This window comes from Dama dama, chromosome 11 (assembly GCF_033118175.1).
Source record: "Dama dama isolate Ldn47 chromosome 11, ASM3311817v1, whole genome shotgun sequence".
In the NCBI taxonomy this organism is placed as follows: domain Eukaryota; kingdom Metazoa; phylum Chordata; class Mammalia; order Artiodactyla; family Cervidae; genus Dama; species Dama dama.
In genome coordinates, this window is record NC_083691.1 from 42,316,947 (window position 1) to 42,339,333 (window position 22,387).

The window sequence follows — 22,387 nt, forward strand, 5'->3', positions numbered from 1 at the left end:
AAGGAAGTCAGGAGATGAAACAAGAAAGGAAGATAGATGCAGGCCTTTATTTAATACCTGGACTTTTCTGTTGTAATCACATTTGAGTTCAGGCTGAAATAAAAATAGTTTACAGAACTGAAAAAGCCAAACATCAGACTTTTAGGACTGAAGTCCTCCAATATGAAGGTCAGCTTCAGGCACACTGAAACCATCAGCAGATCAATCTCAGTTCTAGGGTTTCTCAGAAGAATAGAATAACACTCCAAAATTCTTCTGATTAAAATATACATTTTTAATGGCACTTAAATCACAGAAAAACTATGAGGTGGATGGGAAACTGACTATCTGCATTATTCCAAAATAAAACCAGAGAGTTTGGGGCACTTTTTAGTCTCAGAGTGAACAGCTGGAAGGCTCCACGGGAAAGGGCAGCCTCTCACCAGTAGTCGATTTCAGCATCACTCACGATGGGATCAAAATGACATTGTGTCTTCTGATGTGACACAGCACCTATGATGTCTTCTAGCCAAAATGTTTTACCTGAATCCATCAAACCTTTAGATAGAATATCCAGCTGATAGGAAATAAGGGAAATGGAGAAACATTTGAAAACTACTTGAAGGAAGCAAATAGACAAATCCAGAGGTTGGGACGTTCTGTAGGACACATGGACTGACCTTTTCAACCAGCGAGTGTTGTTACACCGAGAAGCCAACAGAAGGGATGGAGGTGGATATACTAGGTTAAAAGTGACCTAGTCCTAACGGTTAAGTACAAAAGTCCTAGACTAGATATTGATCTGAAGAAAGCAGAGAGAAAGGACACTGTTGGGAATTTGAATACATATAGCCCGAGTGTTAGATGAAATGAAAATTTACTGAAATCGACAGATGGAGACCACTGACTACAAGAGTAGGCTCAATTTGCATAGACTATAAAATCTCATTTCTGGTTAAAACAACAACTATATGTGTATATTTGCAAAAATAAAGATCTCAAAGAATTGAACTAGGGAGTTATAATGATCTGACTGGTTAGAATGTGATACTTTAATTAAAAACATTTTGTCTGTATTTTCTTTCTTACTGCTTTTGTAAAGATAAAAAGTTATTAAAAACAGTAACAAGTAAAATCTCACCTAAATGCACTTCCTCATTTGTGGAGTGCAGCTGGGGTGTGGGGAAGGAGAGCAGAGAAGTTTTCACTCAAGGAATGGTTGGTAAAGATTAGTCTTGAAGGCTATCTGAAGTTGAATTTAAAAATAAGAGAAAGTTTACATAGTTCATATTTTGTGCACTTATCTGTAGTCACTAAGGAATTGATGTGCTCTAGTTTTCTTACAATATAAGAAAGAAGAAAATGCTTGAGAATTTGAAAATAAAATGTTACATCATGGCCTTTCCCCAAGAGGCAAAGGCAATGACCTCTTTTTGATTTATACTCTCCCAAGTTAAGATTTATCTTTTTGGCCAATGCAGTGCAATTAAGAGTCTAGAAATAAACCCATACAATTATGGTTAAACTGATTTTCAACCAGAGAGAAACTGGGAAAGAACAGTCTTTCAACAACTATCACTGGTAGATATGTATCTTTTGCACTGGTATCCATGTGCAAAAGAATGAAGTTGGATCCCTACCTAATATCATATTCAAAAATTAATTCAAAATGGATCAAAGAACTAAATGCAAGAGTTGAAATTATGAAACACTTACGAGAAAACTTAGTGCAACACTTCCTGACCTTGAGGTAGGCAGTGGTTTCTTAGATATGGCATCTAAGGTATAAGCAATGAAATACACATATATGTATATATGTATGTATGTATATAAATATATATACAGGGCTTCCTCAAATTAAGAAACTTTTGTGTTTCATAGGACACTAACCAAGGAAGTGAAAAAACAGCCTACAGAATGAGATAAAACATTTGCAAATCATATCTGATAAAGGTCAAGTATCCAGAAGAAATCTTACAACAACAAAAATATTCTTCAAGAAGAGATACAACTATTCAACAAGCACCTAAAAAAATGTTCAATTTCACTGGCCATCAGGGAAATGTGAATCAAAATGACAATGAGATGTCGCTTCATACCACTGGCATGGTTATAACCAAAAAGTCAGATAATAACAAGCCTTGTGAGAATGCAGAGACATTGGAACTCTCAAACATTATTAGTGGGAATGTAAAACGGGGCCACTGCTTTGGAAAACAGTTTGGTAGTTCTTCAAAAAATTAAGTGTAGCATGACCATGTAACACTGTGGTTCCACCCACAAGAAAACTGAAAGCATTTGTCCACACAAAAACTTGTACATGAATGTTCATGGCAGCACTACTTAAAACAATCAAAAAGTGAACACAACTCAAATGTACATTAATTGATTAATGGATAAGCAAAATGTGGTACAGCCATACAATGGACTACTAGGCAGCCATAAAAAGGAATGGAAAGTACCAAAACACGCAACAATATGGCTAGCTTGAAAATATTATGCTAACTGAAAGAAGTCACACACAAAAGGCTATATAATGTATTATTCCATTAGTATGAAATAACCAGAATATGAAAATCCATAGACATAGAAGGCATAATGCTGCCAGGAGCTAGAAAAAGTAGAATATAGGGAGTGACTGTTAATGGGGATGGGGTTTCTTTTAGGGATGATACAAATGTTCTGGAATTAGATGGTAATGGTTGCACAGTGACAGACTTAATTTTCTTGGGCTCCAGAATCACTGCAGATGGTGACTGGAGCCATGAAATTAAAAGACGCTTGCTCTTTGGAAGAAAAGCTATGACAAACCTAGACAATGTATTAAAAACCAGAGATATTACTATGCTGACCATCCGTCTAGTCAAAGCTACGGTTTTTCCAGGAGTCATGTACGGATGTGAGAGTTGGACCATAAAGAAGGCTGAGCACTGAAGAATTGATGCTTTTGAACTGTGGCACTGGAGACTCTTTAGAGTCCCTTGGTCTACATACAAGGATATCAAACCAGTCAATCCTAATGGAAATCAATCCTGAATATTCACTGGAAGGACTGATACTGAGGCTGAAGCTGCAGTACTTTGGCCACCTGATGTGAAGAGCCGACTCACTGGAAAAGACCTTGATGCTGGGAAAGATTGACGTCAGGAGGAGAAGGGGATGATAGAGGACAGGATGGTTGGATGGCATCACCGACTCAATGGACACAAGTTTCAGCAAACTCCACTAGACGGTGAAGGATAGGAAAGCCTGGTGTATGCAGTCCATGGGGTTGCAAAGAGTTGGACACGACTGAGCGACTCAACAACAACAATGGTTACACAACCTTGCAAATACACTAAAAGCTACTGAATCGTATACTTGAGAAGGGTGAAATTTCATGGTATGTGAATATATGTCAATTAAAATGTAAAAAAAAAAAAAAAAAAAGAACAAAAAACCACATATGCCTTTTGAAAACTAGTCCTTTGGCTTATATAAGCTTCAGCTAAAAGTCTGTGGCTATTAACTAGCTGCTACACACTGATTAGGATTAGGAAGTAATTTTTCTCTGTATTAGAAAAGGTAAGCTAGAAGATGGAACTATTTTAAAACTGAGAACTTGCATTTCTTTAAAAAGTCAGTCATAAAAAAAAATAAAAAAATAAAAAGTCAGTCATTTTCACAACCTATGTTTAGAAAGAGAAGAGCACACGTATTTTCTCTTACATATGCAAAGGCATTTGGAAAAGAGTATGGAATGTTGTTTGCTATATGGCAGATTTCCTCTACCTAGACCATTGTTTCTTAACCCTTCCTCACACTACAGTTCCTCAATGCTTTTTCACTGTGTCTTCTGTGTACTGACAAAAGCCAAGATTTTGCTGGGGTGTACACTTCAAATTTTGTTTTAATCAAAAACAAAAAATGAAACAAAACTGAAAAATAACAAAGACACAAAAAATTCTGTTGAAACTATGTCACCACCCTCTCTCTTCCCTGTACAACTGAGATTCACTCATGGGGACATTTTACAGTATTAACTTCTAATTGTAAGACCTGTGAATATTTTGCACTTCTCACCATTTTCGAATAGTTAATTCCTCAAAACAGAAAATTCAAAGGTGGCAACTTCTTTTCCTTTCAATTCATTGTGTTTTAAATGTGAAGCTGGACAGGTATTAGTGACCAATTCAGTTACAACACTAACCCTAAGATGCACACTATAGTTTCAGTTCATCCCATAACAGTACAGAATAAGAGAAAACAATGAAAATAACTTAAAAGTTATTTAAGTTGGAAGAGTGGAAGAGTGCCTCAGTGTACAGAATGTTTCAAGGGTGAGTTGAAAAGTTAGGAGAGCAAGCAAGTTAACTACGTGGCTTAGAGCTCCTCCTAATGGCACAAACAATGAATTCTCACCACAGAGACTTTCAACATTCCTACAGTTCACTCAGTGAGACTGCAGAGGGAAAAACGTGAGGAAACACTAGGACTGCCCTTAGAAAAGGCTGTACAATAAACAGCAGGAGAAAGCCCAAATGATTTAAAAAAAAAAAAAAAAAGCATCACTTTTTTGCTTGTTTTTAAAGTCATTAGCCTTTAGTTAACATGTATAGAAAAAATGGATGAGAAATTTGAGTAAGAAGAACATTAAGTTGAAAATACAATTTATTTGGAAAGAGAAAAAATTAGAAAGCAAGCAAAAAATCCACACTAGCTTGATAGGAGGCTTAACTGTGCCAGGTAATATTATAACAAAGAAATGGGTGACGAGAATGAGGAAGAGAATCTGTGGCTAAGCAAGAATGGGCAGACTACAGACCCATTCCTGAGAAGAGTTCAGGGTAGCCTTGCTTATAAAACATATAATAATGGATTTTCTTAATTATGAACATTAAGTGTATTAATAATAATAGCTATTGAATGGATACTTCAGCACACAATACAGTTTAAAAGGCCATGTGAAAAATTCAAGCCAAAGTTTTAAGACAGGTAAGCATTTATTATTCACAAAGAAAAATGTTAGTTTTTAAATGGATGTTTTTCTACAGAAGAATTGATTTAAAAGATAAATCTGAATTTGACATGTGAATGGAATGTATTTACCCAGGAGAAAGCACTATAATATCTTTGCCTAACTGGGCAAAGGTCAGTATTTCCACTTTTTTTTTCTTGGCCACACCATGCAGCATGTGGGATCTTAGATCCTCAAATAGGGACTGAACCCGCACCCCACCCCCTCACCTTGGAAGCGTGGAGTCTCAATCACTGGACTGCAAGAAGGGTCAAAATATTTTTATTTTAAAATGTCAATGAATCACAGGGACAGCAGAGTTGGCATCCCAATCAACACTGGTATTTGCTCTTGCAGTAGAGATTTCCTTCATAACCATTCCTTTACAATGATTACCTTATTAGAAACTGCCTTATTTTATCGCTAGCATGTCAAAGCAGTGGGTTATTCCAGAGCTTAATTATGTAAAACTAAAGGTTTTTTGAATCCTACACACAAGCCCCCATGACATTCCTGGTATCTGAGAAAACTGCTTTTCTAAAGGTCATGAACCTAAGGGGATCCCAGAAGGCTTGTTAAAAACAAGGCTTCAGGACCTAAATCAAAGGTGCCACATATCAGCAAATAATCAGAAAACAAAACAGTGGCTGTGCCCATCTCTCTTAGCCTGGAGGTGAAAGGATTAGCTTACATGACTCTGGGATTGTCAAACTAGGACCCCAAAGATGATCACCTCAGTAGTCAGGAAAGAAAAGGGGGAGCATTTCTGCAGTGGTTTTATGATCTCAATTCTTTAATCAGACTCTTTTGTTACAAAGTTGGGTATAGGCGTAGGGAAAGAGAAAAAGACCACATCTGTCAGCCCTTTCCAGTCTCTCATGAAATAGCTCTGCTCCAGTAAATTCATAATTAAACATAACTTGATACTATTTTCTGGAATTGGGCATCCACTGCATTTATATAAATGTAAAGTGAATTTTAATACAATATATTGAAATACTACCAACTCATATGCTTTCCCATCTGGGCACTTTGTTCAAACACAGAATTCAAAATTAGGGTGTAATGAACACTAGCTTTTACCTGGTAGATGTGCTTGTCTTCTCTACTGTGGACATGAGTCTCGCGAATGCATCAGTCACTTTGAGGCTTGAGGTGGAGATTTCCAGCTTAGAAGTTGTTAATTCATACAACTCTGGATCCACACCTTATAGTATAAAATGATAGTCAGTGATGGTGCGCTGCAATGGCTTACTCAATTAGCCACAGTCCAAGATGCAAAAGACAATTATTCTGTAAACATCTGAGTCTTTATAAGTGCAACACGTCTTTAGAACACTGTAACACTGTATTTACTTTTTAAATTATAAATTCCACTTTTCAGAGTTTTTATAAAGTAGTAAAATACTTTTAAAATTCCACTTTGGTATAAATATAGCCTTAATTAATCTAACATTTATGTAGCAGATATCATTCAAATACTTCTAAAAAAAAACTGTCTGCTATAGGAAACTCCCTAAGTGCTGGATTTGTCTGTGATACGAAAGTTAACAATGTTTTACAAATAGAATGCACAATGATTTGTTACACAATATGACACCTCAATTTTTAAACGGACTGATTTAACCTCAGTTTTTGAACCTCTATTTTCCCTTATCTCCATGACCATTTTTCCTCCGTATTTTCACTCATACCCCCAAATTTGGAAGTTAATGTAAAGTCTCACATACACTAAATGATTTGGTTAATTTAAATACATTCTGATTATCTGAAGACATGAAATATTATCCAAAGAATTAAATTATTACTAAAGTTATATACCACAATGTTCTTCTTTAGGTAAGAAGTGGGGAGGTAAAATATTTTCAGAAAAAGTGAATAAAAGCGCTACTTTTGAACAAAATGAACATCGTCTCAAGGGTTAATTACACTCCTAAAGTTTCACGGCTGAATCTAGTGGCTAACAGTTCAAATATCTTCTTGGAAAAATTCAAAATGAAGCTGAGTTCATTAGGATTAGATTTACTGTAGAAGTCTAGTAAAATCCTTCCTGTCTGACTTCATTAAAATACACATACATATTTTTAAACTTCCTTGAATATTAATTTATATAAAATATGATGACTACAAAAAACAAGTAACAAGTATTTTCAACTCATGCTAAGCTTAGGAAAATAAAGACAATCAGACAAAAATTTTTTAATTCTACCCTTTCTTTGGTTTCAGCAAATTCAGTAGTTTTGAATAGAAAAGCAGATTTTAAGTACAAATGTCTTATAGTTCCATCAATTTCTACTTATCATTTCTTTAAAAAGTCTTAAGATCAGCAGATAAAGTTATATATAAAAGAGTCATATATTGATGCTCACAAGTTATCTCCTTTTAGGGTATTTCAAGGTTAAGAAGAAAATCAGGAACTGCTTTCTATGAACCAACTTTGTAGCTGACTAGCAGATGTAAACACAGATCTCAGATGTTTACAGAAATTATACCAGCAAAAGCGGCTTTCACAGTTACCATGTCCAACAAGGGAGGAAGGCTATAGAAAATGTTGACTCTCCCAAGTTCTTAATAGTTCATTAAGGTACAGTTTCAAAATATAATTTAAAAGCCCCTTTCTACTTCTATAATAAGCATAAATATGCAGCTAAAATGCAAAAATTTACAGATGCTTGTAAAGCAGGACCAGATGAACCCAAAGCACCTCCTTCCTCTACTGTGAAAGGTTCTATTCCAAGTAACCACAAAATTTAGGTAGATGGTGAATGCATAATGCAGAATAAACAACTGCAATCTGACTGGCAACAGGAAAGTGCTACTGAAAATTTAGTTGGGTTTGTAAAATACTGGCCACTTGGCTGTCAAACAGGAAAGTGGGAGATTGAAAAACAATAACAACAACAAAACAAAACCCAAATCAACCTCCCCCAGCCCTCCAAAACCATTATCACCAAAAAAAAGTACTATGGCTTTATTTTATATTTTTCAAAACCAAGATAACTACTCTACACAAAAAACTAGAGAGTAAATTTTTTTAAATGGAAAAGATTTTTTTTTTTTTTTAAACAGAACCTTAATGAGGCATAGTTCAGTTACAGAAATAAAACTAGCCAACCAAGTTCTATGCCAACCTCCTAAGTCTCAAACACAAAATAAATAACTGCAAGCTAAGACAAAATGACTTTCCCAGAAACAAGTCAGAAAAAGTGCAAGCAAGTGATGAAATGGAATACTCAGGGAAGTGTTTACACCTACAGCTTGAAGGTAAGTTTTAACAAAACCCAGTAGCAGTAAAACAAGTCAAAGCATATTTATAGTAATCAGGTTTACACAGAGGCTAGAGCATATTGATGAAAAAATGGAACAAAAATATTTAAGAGGTTCTGAAGTAAGGATCACAATCGACCATGCTAATTTCACTTCCATTACAGCTCTAAACCTCAGAAACTGCTTGCTCTTCTCCAAGCTGTGTATGTATACTGAACCTGGTTATTAGGTCATTTCTGTACTTCTTTATTTGGTCAGATTATTTGTGCTCTTATGGATGACTTTTAACTGAGTTTGACATGTAACCAAAAGTTAAATTTAAACCAGGTTTTCAGGCATCCAAAAATAGTGACCTCATTTAAGTTACCATACAGTTCATGACAAAACAAAGCTGAGAGCAAATTAAAAATAGGAGCTTGGTTGGTGATGGACAGGGAGGCCTGGCATGCTGCGGTTCATGGGGTCGCCAAGAGTCAGGACACGACTGAGCAACTGAACTGAACTGACTTCATTCTTGGGATTATAGTAATAAGGAAACTGATACATAAGTTTTTTGGTTCCCCCACCCCCATTAAGTATTAAAAACTACTCATCCAGGTCATTCCATAGCTCACATGTATTTAGAAGTAATTTAAATAGTGAAATACCATATTGAAGTTAAAACCAGACACAGATTAGTTTCTTATGTGCTTGTTAAATCTTGGAAACAATGAAAATGATAACCAAGGGATTAGATTTGAGGAATCCAGTCATTCTACAAAACGGCCATGGAACATCCTTATAATACAATCAGATTTCCATAACCAGGCTTGGAGATGGGTATCCTGGGTCCCAGCCTCACCCTTAGCTGATTATTCTCTTAGCCTCCCCCATTTTCCATTATAGCTCCTGAACTGCTAGAAGTGGGTGGCAGGGTTATCTAGTTGAATAGAACAAAACCAGCAAATTCTCAGGAACCAGGCTGGCTATCTACCTGATCCTAGGAAGGACTGAGAGGGACTGTCACTGTGCATTCTGGGCATCAGCATCTACAGGGCACTGTAATAGCCGTCTGGTGATCAAAAGGCGTGACTACCAGAGCACAAGCAGGGATGACAGAGTGTCATTAAAATCATATTAAATAAAATATAAACATAAAAATGCCATTATATTTTAATTTTTTATTCAGTTTGAAAATGACAAAGTACATTAGTCCTTGGGTCAATGAACTGAACTTTTGCCAGGCTGAACATTAACAGGCACTCCAATAAGTTTTAATTTCTAGTTTTTAGTATCTCACAGCAATTATTTTCTGCTATCACCTTTAACATTTTTTTTTCCCCTCCATGAAAAACTAACAGTAAGCTTTCTATTCAAGAGCTACAGAAAAACAGTAATAATTCTATGTGGGACTATATAACTAAGTGCTAGACTCCAACATTTTGGAACCTAATTATACATTTAGCAGCACTAAGAAATAACTAATTGAACACTAGAATCTGTAAAGGTTCTATTATCACAGACACTATAATGTCACTGTGTACTAAAATATTCCTATATATCTAAATTTGCATTTTTTCAAATGGCTCTGTAGAATATGCTTTAAAAAATAAGCATATAAAAGATGACATTTCCTAAAAAAAAAAATCACATTTTCTATTTACAGGGGGGAAAAAACCCTGCCTTTAACTATGTAAAGAACATTAGGGCTGTTTTGTATCTAGAAACTACTTTCAGCTCTGACTATTACACTCTGACAAACCTTTCCTTAAAATACATTTTTCACGTAAGTCACTTGTTATAGTCAGATACTAGAAAATAATAGTAGATAGATGAAAGAAAAGTATTAGAAAGACATTACAGAGAATATAATCTATTTGTTTCCTTGTTTATAGGAAAGTCAAGTGATGTGGTCATGCTTTTAGTAAATATACTAGAATTGTGGTTTTAACACTCTGCTGACCTGGGATTGTGGTGCTGCTGCTAGAGCTACTGTCATCCACGGGCCCAAAGAAATCAAGGTTCAGAAGAGTGGAACCTCCACTAGCTTGAAATTCAGTGACCGTGTTGGTAGGCAGCCACACAGAAGGTAAGCCAAGGGAGGAGGGGTTATGTGTAAAAAGGGGTAAGACACACACTTGAACATGCAGGTTATAATTAGTAGTCATTACACATTTTAAAATCAACATTAAAACAATGTGTACAGTATTAATTTTTCATTGCTAAGGACATTTCTAAAGTAACAGTTTAATTTAATGTACATTTTCTCATGTACAATGTAAATAATTTAACACTTTGTAAGGTTTTAGTTAGGAGTTCAGTTCTTTCAATCAAAACCTGAAGCCATACCAGAAAGACCAAGGGGGAAAGTGTACCCGTTAAAGGGAAACAATACTTTAATCTCAACTCAACATTAAATCACTGTTCATGCCCAAATCAATCTTTTATGTTAGTAGTGTTGGTTTCTAATGAATGATTTTAAAAGTGACAAAGTTGTCAGTTTCAGGACACACACCAATACATTAACTTAGTTTAAAATAAAATAAGGTAATAGAAATGTCATAACTGCCCTACCCTGATGTGCAACCTCAAGCTGTACTGTTCCCCTTTAACTCTGAAACAGTAATCAGAAATAGTATACATTTTTAAAGAAGTTTTTTGTTAATAAAAAGCACGATGATTTGACTGAATAGGACACCAGACAACAGCAAAAGGTGCATCCAGGCTTTCCTTCAGCACTGTTATTCAATTGGATGCTTTCCAGATACCCTAGGATCCCCCACTCTAAGGCAGAGCTGATAAGAGTAACAGGTGTTTCAGACCATGGCTCAAACAACTTATGAAGTATAAGCAGTAAGAATAATTGTACTTTAGAGTCTGATTAAAACTTGTGATATCAACACACAGGAAACCTAGTATTTTGTATTATTAAAAGACCCCACCTTATTAGAATAAGTTAATCCTTTCTCAGGATTTTCTTTTAAAGTCATAGGAGAAACCAATTATTTCTGGAACTACCTACTAGTATTTTGAGATAAGTTTTAGAAAAGGAGCATGAAAATCACTCATTTCTCATTTGCATACAAGTGCTCTATAAAATATTAAGTCTGAAAACTACTTTGAGTCAATAAATATGGACCTATTTGCACATTGTTTTTGGTTAAATAATTGTGCTTTGTGCTTTAAAGCAGCTTCTAGACACAAGACTTGGCATCCAAGAAAATTCCATAAACTAAAACTACAGAAAAAAATTTCAAATAAATTGGTCTACCTAAAATGTTATTTAAACTACCTAAATATTTGTGAGAAATAAAGAAGCTTATCTTTGACTTAAGATGAAACTAAAATTTTATCTGGTTACTACTACTTATATATGGACATTAATACTGTTAATAATAGTAACAGCTGGTTTCTTGAGCAATTACTATTCAGAAAGAAAGCCTGAATTTCCAAAGATAAGAAGTTATGTTCAAACAAAAATGGAAATCAGCAGAGAGAAGTCTGTCTGAACTTTGTAGCTTTCTTAACTCTAGCTCTGGCGCTAGAGGCTCTACGGAGAGACGTACCATCTAAAGGGTTAGTAAGGCCACTGCTACTCCAGTCAAACTGGACGGGTGGTAGAGACTCCTAGAGTTGAAAACCAAAAAATCAAAATTAATCAGTATAGGCTGTAGCAACATAAAGAATCCTTAAAAACAGAACAAAACACTATTATAGCAAGATCATTAGGCAATAAAATACCTAAAGACAAAGTTGGGATAATTTACAATTTCAGGAGGTTATCTACAAATATTAACACAAACTGAAATTGCAAAATTTATAAACAGTACAGCTTGTTGACATTAAAAATGGTGTATCTGAGAAATGGAATTATCTTACATTTTCAAACAGAAGTTTATAGACTGATTCTATATCAAGATTTCAATCTGTTCTCCATTCACAATTTAAACTACTGGCTTGAAAATCTCACTGGATCTTTTTTCACTAAAGAGTGATCTATTTTATTTTAAATGATTAGCCACTTACAATTTGTTAATAGAGAATACAAGGCAAGAGAGAAGGTAGCATACTGAATTGGAGGCAAGCTGGGTTATTAAGGACTAAGAAACTAGCTGTATAAACATGGATGTTAATTTATTTGGTTTCCTTATATAGATACAATTTAAAAAAAAAACTTATAACCTTCTCTAATTTAGAAATTACTTATAATCAGTATTAGAATTTTTAAAATAATGTACTGAAAAGTATACTCAGAACTCATTTGAATATTCTATGTTTAAAAACTCTGTTAACTGCCAAACACGTAAGGATAAAATGAGCAAATGATAAATATAAGATGGAAGGTAGTACAAAACATTTTGAAAATGACCCATGCTTTATTTTAAGAATATTCCTGACAGGGGGAAAAAAATAAATTTTCTTCATTTTCTTCTTTTATTTTGGGAGTGGTGTTGGCAACACTTATTGAAATAACCTTTTACTAGACTCTTATCAACATGTTATCATCTTTTTTTTCTGTTTTGCTCACTGTAAGGTAGGCACTTATTAAAACTTTAATCATTTTTTCTCTGTAGACAAAGACACTGTTCCCTGTAGGAAAGGAACGTGAATTGGCTAATTTTGAAAGTCTAACCCCATGATATTATAATACAATTGCTTTGATAACCAATGATGGGCATGTTACTATCAGCATTTGGTCTCCCCCGTATCAAGTCAGGCCTGGAGATATAAACAAAATAAAATACTGCTAATAGTGGCAGCCAGGATTAGAGAGAGGTGGAATGGGGGGTTGATGAGGGAGATGGAATGCTGTATCTTGACTGTGGTGGTGGTCACATGAAAAAATAGCACAGAACTATACATGCATATTGAGCAAATGTCATATTCTTGGTTTTGATATTATTCTATAACTATGTAAAATGTGATTGTGGGGAAAACTGGTGAAGATACAAGGCACCTCTTCTGTATGATCTTTGCAATTTCCTGTAAATCTATAATTGTTTCAAATAAAAGTTTTAAAAATCCTGGTGAAAATCTAGTTCATAACCTACCTGCAAGACTGATAAATAATATTTATAAAAGATCTTCTTTAGCTGATCTCAAAAACAAACAAAAAGCTCTAGGTATTCCAACAGATTCAACTTGTTCTACTTCTCAATCAGGAAAACCTTTAGAACTAGGATGGACAAAACTCAGATTTATGTAATAACAAAATTTCTGGGTAAAGCGAAGCAGAGCTCTTTCATTAACATGTTTTATCTAAATGATGTCAAGTACCTGGATGTTTTGAAATATTTCAATGATTTTCTGGAATTTTACTTTTCAGAGACATGTATGGCATTTTGAAGACATAACCAATATTATAATAATGAGGTCCTAAATCATGAATCAAAATTTAGTGGAATTGAGACAGATGAAAAACAGATACCTAAATAATTACAGGTTAACTAACGGCACTGACAAGCAGGCAACTCAAAGAGAAAGCACTGGAATGGAACATTTAAAAACAACTTTATGTGGCATGAATGATTACCGCAGAGACGAAAGGAGACAAGTTCATAATAAAAAGAGGGGGAAGAAAAGGTTAGAGACAGGAGACTTTGGGTCTAGTCCTAAGTACAGCACTGACATGTGATTTTAGGTAAATTACTTAGTCTTTCCAAATATGTTTTCTAATTGTAAAATGAGTACAGAGCTAGACTGCCATTTTTTTCTTTTTTCTAAGATTCTGATTCACAACTGAAATGGCAACATTAAGTAGCCTGAGAGAGGAAATTTGATGGTGGTAACCAGGTGGATAACTGCTAGCCAGAGAGCTGACTCCACTTGGCAGTGAATAAAGTATGGTTAATTAACATCCTAACCTTACTAAGAGGGAATCAGTATGGCACTGTAATTGGTGTGACCTTGAAATTCAGTGAAAAAAGATGTCAACAACAACAAAAAGTATCACTACCTGCTTTTTATCTGTAGCTTTTTTTTTTTCATGTAAAATTATCTTTTTTAAAAAAAAACCCACATTAACAGATATCAGTAAAATACTGAATTTCTAAACAAGAGATGTAATGGCAACAAGACTGATGAGTACAAACTCATTTGAAAGAAAAGATAAAAATTTAGTGGGTACCAAACTGAAATAGAAAAGACAGATCAAAAAGCATGCAGTCACAGTGAGAATTATGCCACTATGCTAAGTTTGAAAGTCACTGTTCAAGGATGCCAAAACATAAAAGGAAGGTTTGCCACACGCTTTTTTGGGAAAAAAGTTCAGGTATTGAACAGGTCTTTGCAGACACATTTTGCTAAGCTTCTAGCACTAACGTTTATGGTTGTTTCACCTGAAAATTATCATTAGGAGGAAGACTGAACAGCCAAAATGTTATGTGAAAAATAATAAATACATTGTGTGCCAAGGAAGAGTGGTAAGAAATACACCTTAAATGGACAACCTTTAGAATGCATTTCAGGTGTTTGTTGAGTATTTTAACCTTAATCAAAAGTATGGAGCCAAGCAAAGATCATGCAATTTAATGATGGAGGTCAGGCATCTTAGCACAAAATTCTGATATGCATGCTGAAATCTTCTGTTTGAATGTTAGAAAGCAGACCTACATAGGCTCAAGTCAATTCAGAAATAACTTTGAACTTCCATTGGGAAATACTGTTTTCATTGGTTTTCCAAAGCCTAAAAACTAAAGCCAATGAGGATCACAAAAATACCATAAAAAGTATAGAATAAACTTGTTAATTCAATATTGATGTGTATTTTTAAAAAAGAGAAATGTGTACGTGAAACAGAATAAAAGGCAGTACTTGATTAAAAAGAGCTTTTAAAAAATATAAATAACAAGAGACCAAGTTCCATCTTCTAGCAAAAAAGTTAGATATGCTTCAATGTCGCTGAGAATTCCCATACTTGCCTATAACTAGGGAGACAGTCCTTTGATTACAAGTACTTAGGGGTCTATATGTTTGTACAGAGATGGCAGCAGCTGAATCCTTGTGCAGCTGCAACTAACCACCATCAAATTAATACACGTTGATTTCTACTAAAAAAATGTTCCATTAAATTAACACACATGCTTTTTATTAGGTTATCAAGACTTTTAATCAAGTCTATAATTAAATTATATAGAGGTATGACTAGGCAAAAATGACAGGTGATAGCTAACTAATAAAATAAGTAATAGCTTATGGGGTTGTGATACATGGAAGTGGTTGGATGGAGAAGAGGAGACGGCAAGGAAAAGTAACAAGTGGCCCAGATTAACAGCAGCTCCATTTCCAGAAAACATACCAGGCAGTACTCAAATTACTTTCCTAACACCTAGCATTGTAGGAATAAGAATGCTGACTGAGGCAGAAGTGAGAAGGTGCTGTAATTCTGGAATCTGCACAGACATGGCAGGCCCGTGAGAACAGCTGATAGCCAGAGGGCAATAAACATCCAATGAAAGGAAGAGAGCTAAGGACAGACTCGGCCTACTGAGACATTTTGCCCAAGGCACCTTGCCTGTTGCCCAATCAATAAGGCCAGGCATTTTATGCATTAGGTCTCCATGCCCATAAATTTAGTGACAGTAATAAACTGGTTTCAGAGGGACGATGAAGCTAAGCTCAAGTATAAACCACAGTGGTACACAGCAATAATATCACATGTTTCTTGAAACACACCTGAAAAGGCAGGACCCTGCTTTACAAAATCATTTGCGAAAGTATGTTCTTCAAAACACTAGTTCTACAGGTGTTATAAATTCTTCTTCCCTGATCCCTACAGAAAAGGGTTCTATGGCCAAGTAAATTTGAGAAATGAAATAAAATTAAATAGGGTTATTCACTGCAGGATTTTTCAGAGTCCTTAATGTATGTGTTGTGAACCTCCAAGGGTTGTTTAGGGTTTGATATGAAATATTTCCCAAACTCACTTCACTATGGAACCCTTCTTTAGTGAAGCAATTCTGGGGATTAGTGTTCAGTAGAACACATCTTGGGAAAGGGTGTCCAAACATGCATTTTTGTGTTAGACATAATTAGTGATGATATTTAAGGTTAAGAAATGACAAACACAGCAAGAATATATTTTAGAAATGGTAATGTTCATTAAGAATTTTAACCTGCACTGAGTCAGTTGTTAACTCGATGTCAAAAAAGCAAGCAAACCAAAGTGGCTATGTTCTCCCAGGAAAAAAGTGAGAGGAAAGGCTTTAATATTAAATATATTTTTAATATTAAATATATTTGACTGAAATATGATTTGTGCTTAAAGGTACCAGAGTAGTAAAGGATAAGAAGGGTAAGAAAGCCTTCTTTTTTTCTTAATCCATACATATTTTGTTAAAGGCTGTATCATTTTCAACTTAACAGCTTTATTCAAACTCTTAAAACAATAGTTATTGATGTAATAACACACCTAAATTTTATAACTTTATAAAATTTTTGCAAGCTTCAGGAAAAACACATAATGGCAGACTTGAAGAGCTGGTATAAATGCAATGTTTTCTTTTTTTGAAAATTCAGCACTTACCAGATTTATGTGTCAGTAATAGTGATCACACAATGTACCAGCTGTAAGCAACTTTCTGCTGCTTCAGAGTTCTTATTCTATAGGTAAAAAGACTAAGGCTAGATGGGTTTAAAGGACTTACCCATAACTAGCCAGTTCTCAAACTGTCTTTTCTATTTTTTAAAGAGAATTTTCTCATTGTATTTCAAAGGATGTTAATAAGAACTGAAATCACATCTATCATGAAACTAAATTTTTAAAATATTTTAAAAATGAAAAGTTACATATTAAGGGAAACAACAACGTGTGTGGACATATGTGTACATATGCATATACATACGTACATATGCATAAATGTATCTATATACATCCAGATATTTTTACCTGGAATTGGTCAGATGTACATGTGTTCATTTCTGGTGACATAGTGGTGGTCTGACCGATGGAAGCGATTTTTTCTGCAGCAGATAGTGGTTTCAGTGGTTCCTTGGTGGGCTCTAACATACCCTGAAAAAGGCATATTAGCTATTAGTTGGGGGAAGGATTGGCCCATAAACTTCATAAGAAAGTTAATCTAGCAGAAAGCAGAAAGAAAACAGGTCATTTGGATAGTACTGAAGACAAAAAGGAACTAGTCTTAAATTTTGTTTAGTGAAAATCCTATAGCACTCTAATGGGAAATAATTCATAATACCTTTGTAATCCAAACTTTTTGAAACAAGACCTTGTAATTTAAACTGGATCTGCTTTGGAGTGCCTGGTTATCAGTGTCACAAAAATGCACAAACACGTGGAATGGTGGGGGAGGGGAAGTGGCGAGCAAAACAGCCTATTACATCCATGTCCTGAGAATCCAATACTGTTCTGATGTTTCAGACGCAGAACTGCAGGAAGGGCACTCTTCATACACATTGCACCATGGTGGTACTTGGAGAGGTGGGAGTGGATTCTAAAATACACCATATAGTGTGATGACATCCATAAGCTACAACGTGAATTTAGTGTCTGATCCTTGCTCACTACAGGATGGCAGCCTTAGTTCTTTGGACTGGCAAAGCAGAGGCACAGTCATTTCAGAGGGGAAAACATCTTATATGTTCCACTAGGCATGTTATGAATCTAACATTCCTTCAGTAAGAGAGAAAGACATTCAAGATGGGTGCAGAAACAAAGAAGATAAAAAAATCAGCACTTTGTACCTGTGTTCTACCAAACACTAAAAATAATGTGTTATTTTCATGCCAGGTTACTGGCACGAAAGAAGGCCCAAGCTTTTACACATTTTAGAATAATAACTTGACAAGCTCTTGAATTATCAACCAGATAAAAGTCTCCTTTTACTGGGGGGGTGGGGTGGGGGTAGGGGTGGGGCGCGGGGCGGGGCAGGGAAGCTGCTAAGTCTAACAATCTTATAGTTAGAATCTATACATTTGCTTTCAGGAGAATCCCCCTACTCTCATAAAATTGAGCATAAGCTAAAATAAATAATTTACATATATATCAATAGTTCTTAACAACAGTACACATGAAAGGCTTTAATCCAGCATCTTGAAAAATGAAAATAAATTCATGGTCCAATTCAATGTCATATGCATAATAAAGGCATGTGCCCTTCTAGAAACACTCCATGCGTGTGGTAAACCATTACTAGTCTTAGCCAACTTTTCTAATGTGAACTCTCCCTAAAACCAGTGATTCTCAAAGTGGTCCCCATCAGTAGCTCCTCTATCATCTGGGAACTTCTCCTACCCCAGACCTACTGAATAAGAAACTGTGGGGGTGGTGCCCAGCATTCTGTGTTTTAAACAAGTCTTTCAAGCAATTCTAATGCACATCAAAGTTTCAGAACCAGTGACTCAACTGACTACTTCAGGTACTACTCCTCCAGATGAGATCAAAAGATATAGAACATCTCATGTGTGTAAAGCACTATGGAAAAAATTCAGGTATCATTAAAATTTGAAATCAGAAAAACCAGGTATTAAAAAGAATGCTTCTAAATGTAAGGCATCAAAAAGAGGGAGGAGGAGATGATACATTCACTAAAACAACTTTGGTATTAAAAAGCTTACAAAAATGGTAAAACTACATTACTAATAAAAGGTTGTAATTAAGAGAGGGAAAAAAAGGAAAGATATGAGTCTTTAACTCTTCATAAAACTTAAAAAATTGACTAATGTGTTGAGTCTAACACAGAAGCATTAAATAGATTACTGTCTCCAACATGCAGAATGAAAGTGCCCACAAATTAAATTCCTACTTCCTATTCAGAATATGACAATACCACCACCACCAATCTCTAGAAAGCTACTTCTTGAGAAAAGAGATCCAAATAACCAGAAAGTTAAAGAAACATTATGGACTATATTTACCTACAACATAAAAGAAAGTAGGGATGATCAAGGTGTTTTGAAAATACAAGATAACCATTCACAAAGGAGCAGAATTTGATTTTTTAAAAAAGCTCAAACAAAGAAGTTTTTTGTCCAATCTCACAAAACAAACAAAAACAAAACAAAGCAAAATTTCAATTCAGTAACAATAATTAGAGCTTATTTATAGAGAAGTTTGCAGATTAAAATAAGGTCCAGTTCCACAGCAAATTCATTTTCACATGCACATAAAGGGTTTTTAAATTTAAATTCCACACCACGTGTTTCTCAGTTTGTTTTTTTTTTCTTTCTTAAACATAGTATTTTTTCCCTTATTTTCAAGTTATTGGTGAAAAAATATTTTAAATATTTTTAGTTTAATAGACAGGACATTTTTATGCACCAATAACTTAAAGACATGCCAAAACCCACAAGCGCATCGAACTTTCGAATGTGCCCGAGTCCTGATAAGGCACAGAATGAAAATGCCTCAGTTCTCCTGGACTACCTGGCATATCTGAAAAAACAAAATTTAACACGTTTAAAACATTAATGGAAAAACTAAGGACCAATTTTGGGTCCTGGCTCATTTTCATTTGTTATAATTTACTATCTCCAACCTTTTGTATATATCCATGGCTTCAACATTGCATTATTTAAAAATAATCAGAAATGCATTTAAACAAATGATATCTAAGGCTTCAGATACTTCAGTTTCTTCTTTTTAAAAACAAATTAAAAGAGAGAGACTTCCAAAAGTGAATTTTACAGAAGTTATAAACACTAATAATACTAAAAGTGTCTATAATAAATAAAATAAGGAAAAATGTTCTCAGATCAAGACTTGAAGGGATTTATGATATCAAAAAAGGATATTATTGTATTTATTCTCTTAATGGTCCCATACCATACCTTAAAATACACTTTCCATGTCATGCTATGTAAGATGATTTTACAGAATGAATGCAACAATAATAAATACATGCAAAAGCATCATTGTACTTACCAATCCTGCTGCATACATGGGCACTATAACAGGTTGCTTCTTATTACCCGTGAAGAGCTACATATGTATATTAGAGAGAAAGAATATGTATTTAGAGAATGATCTGTCATACAATGAAACAGTTTCCAAAATACTCTTGTAATGCTTTATTATATACACTGCGAGTGAAAAATTGAAGAAATTGTTAAATTGCCCTTATGGGTTCTAGTTTTGATCTCCTAGCCCAATTCCTTCATCTCATACTTAAGGAAAAACACTAAAACATCTTTTTCTAAAGATAAGAAATTTCAGAGAAAAATCTAGATAGATTTACACTTAGAAGTTGGCATATTTAAAACAAATGAACATTTAAACAAACGAACATATATTTTTCTGAGAAACTAGTTTATCATAATTTGTACAGAGGTGTGAAAGAATTTAAAAACATCGGTAAGTTGATTAAAGGATTTTCTAAGATACTAGTAAACTTACAATGTTTCGGATGTCTATTCCCAGGGAGCATAGAAGCTTCTTGTTGCTGTGGGAGCCACCCCACTGATATCTCAAGCCATGCGCATCATGGACGTCCTGTAGTTCAGTCCACACATCCATCAGTTCCCTGCAAAGGTCACAACACAATGAGGCCACCAGCAATGGGTTACTCAGTAGCTTTCACCATGAACTCTACTTTTAAAGTGACTATAAAATATTATACATTTCAATTAATATTGTGTCTAACATGAGTATATATATACCTATTACCTGAATGAAATCAAGAGCCAAGAGTCTTTAGGAAAGTAACTAAGTTAAACTCATCTGAAACAATCAAGCAAAAATTTAGCCTGTATGTTATTCTTATTTAATTTTAAAACAAAAGCATTAAAAGGAGGATAGAAATCACTGAGCACTTCACCATCTTACTAGAGCTATTTAATGTTTTCTGCTTGAGTCTTGACCCACACACACACAGTTGCAATTAGAGCATACAAAAAATTCTATATTCTTTTTTCAGACTTTAAGCATTTCCTTATCTACATATGTACCTTTTTCAATGGTTTATTATGTCCTATTAGACAGATGCATCATCATTTATTTAGCCACAATCTTGCAGTTTTAATTAAGTTGTTTTTACTGTTGGCTCCTATTGCTAGTAAGGCAAATATCTTCCTGTATTTTACAGTGTGTTACTGCAGAATTCTGTTATTTCCTTAGAATGAAGCTCTTGGGTCTAAGAGTATGAACTGTCTGTACAGCTAGCATATTTTTAAAAAACATAGCTAAATGGTTTAAAGATGGCAAAACATCAATCTTTTTATCTCCTTTTATTCTCAGAAATCACCCCAAAACAAAAGTCAAGAAGCACAATAATATTCATCTTAAATGAAATTAAGAAATACTGCCTCCAGAGGTGGTGAGTAATGAAATGTAAGAGAAGCATCTAGGAATAACTTTGAAATTAAAATTATAAAGTCAATCTAGACCCTCTAACATCTAAAAATTAATAGCAGTTCTGGAAAGAAAACAGAGGCATTGGAGGGAAGGCAGCTGGCATTGTAAGACAAGTGCTCAATGCTCAGAACAGGAGCTTCCTGATTGAAAGGTTGCACCTACTACTCAGTCAGATGAATGAAAAAAGACCCACACCAAGATACTTCACAGTAAAACATCAAAACACCAGCAATGAAAGACTCTAAATTATAAATAGAAGTGGGGGTAGAATAAAGTAAAATTTTACTTCCTGGGAACCTTTTCTTCCCCTCCCTCCCCCCACCTACCCCCCAAAAGGGGCCAAAAGGGGCTATTAGAGGATATGCTTCACCAAAATGGGATTTAATTGAAGGGAAGTCCCAAGACAACATGCGATAGGAGGCCTAGACTGATCTATTCCAGATTGGAAGGAATTAGAAGATGGAAGACTCCAGGTAAAAGATGGATTGACCCAGTTTGACAGGTCTTATCACAAGTAAAATTGTATTAACAGGCTATTGGAGGGTAAGGACAGATTTAGTGAGTTTTAAAAAAATAAAAAAGAAGAAATAATTAAATCCAGGAAAAAAGTGTACTATAAAAGAAACAGTGGCTTAGCTTTGAACACTATTTACATTATCATTATAATGAAAATACCAAATAACAGTTTAACCAAAAACTATGACGTAAGTGTATTGGGAAGATGAAGGGAGGAAAACAGCAGATTTAAGATCTAAATTCTCATCTATCATACTAGGAATCAAAAAAATAATATATAAAAATTTGACTGAACAGAATAGTGCTTTAGAAAATTTTTTTTAAAAAAGCTCAAAAGTGGA

At 34.7% G+C, this 22,387-nt stretch overlaps 1 protein-coding gene across 5 annotated transcripts in view; it reads right to left on the reverse strand.

The window, feature by feature from the left end:
- The window catches only part of AFTPH (aftiphilin), a 70,258-nt gene that overhangs the window by 2,250 nt on the left and 45,621 nt on the right, over nucleotides 1-22,387 (reverse strand). For 3 of the 5 annotated variants that reach the window (XM_061155189.1, XM_061155190.1, XM_061155191.1), the window contains 6 exons: nucleotides 20,574-20,700; nucleotides 20,103-20,159; nucleotides 17,109-17,231; nucleotides 11,788-11,848; nucleotides 10,185-10,268; nucleotides 6,059-6,182 (listed from right to left, as the gene is read on the reverse strand). In XM_061155189.1, the coding sequence (XP_061011172.1) occupies nucleotides 6,059-6,182; nucleotides 10,185-10,268; nucleotides 11,788-11,848; nucleotides 17,109-17,231; nucleotides 20,103-20,159; nucleotides 20,574-20,700 (576 nt within the window). The remainder of the gene's footprint in view (nucleotides 1-6,058; nucleotides 6,183-10,184; nucleotides 10,269-11,787; nucleotides 11,849-17,108; nucleotides 17,232-20,102; nucleotides 20,160-20,573; nucleotides 20,701-22,387) is intronic. The other 2 variants (XM_061155192.1, XR_009694705.1) reach the window with 2 other exon arrangements.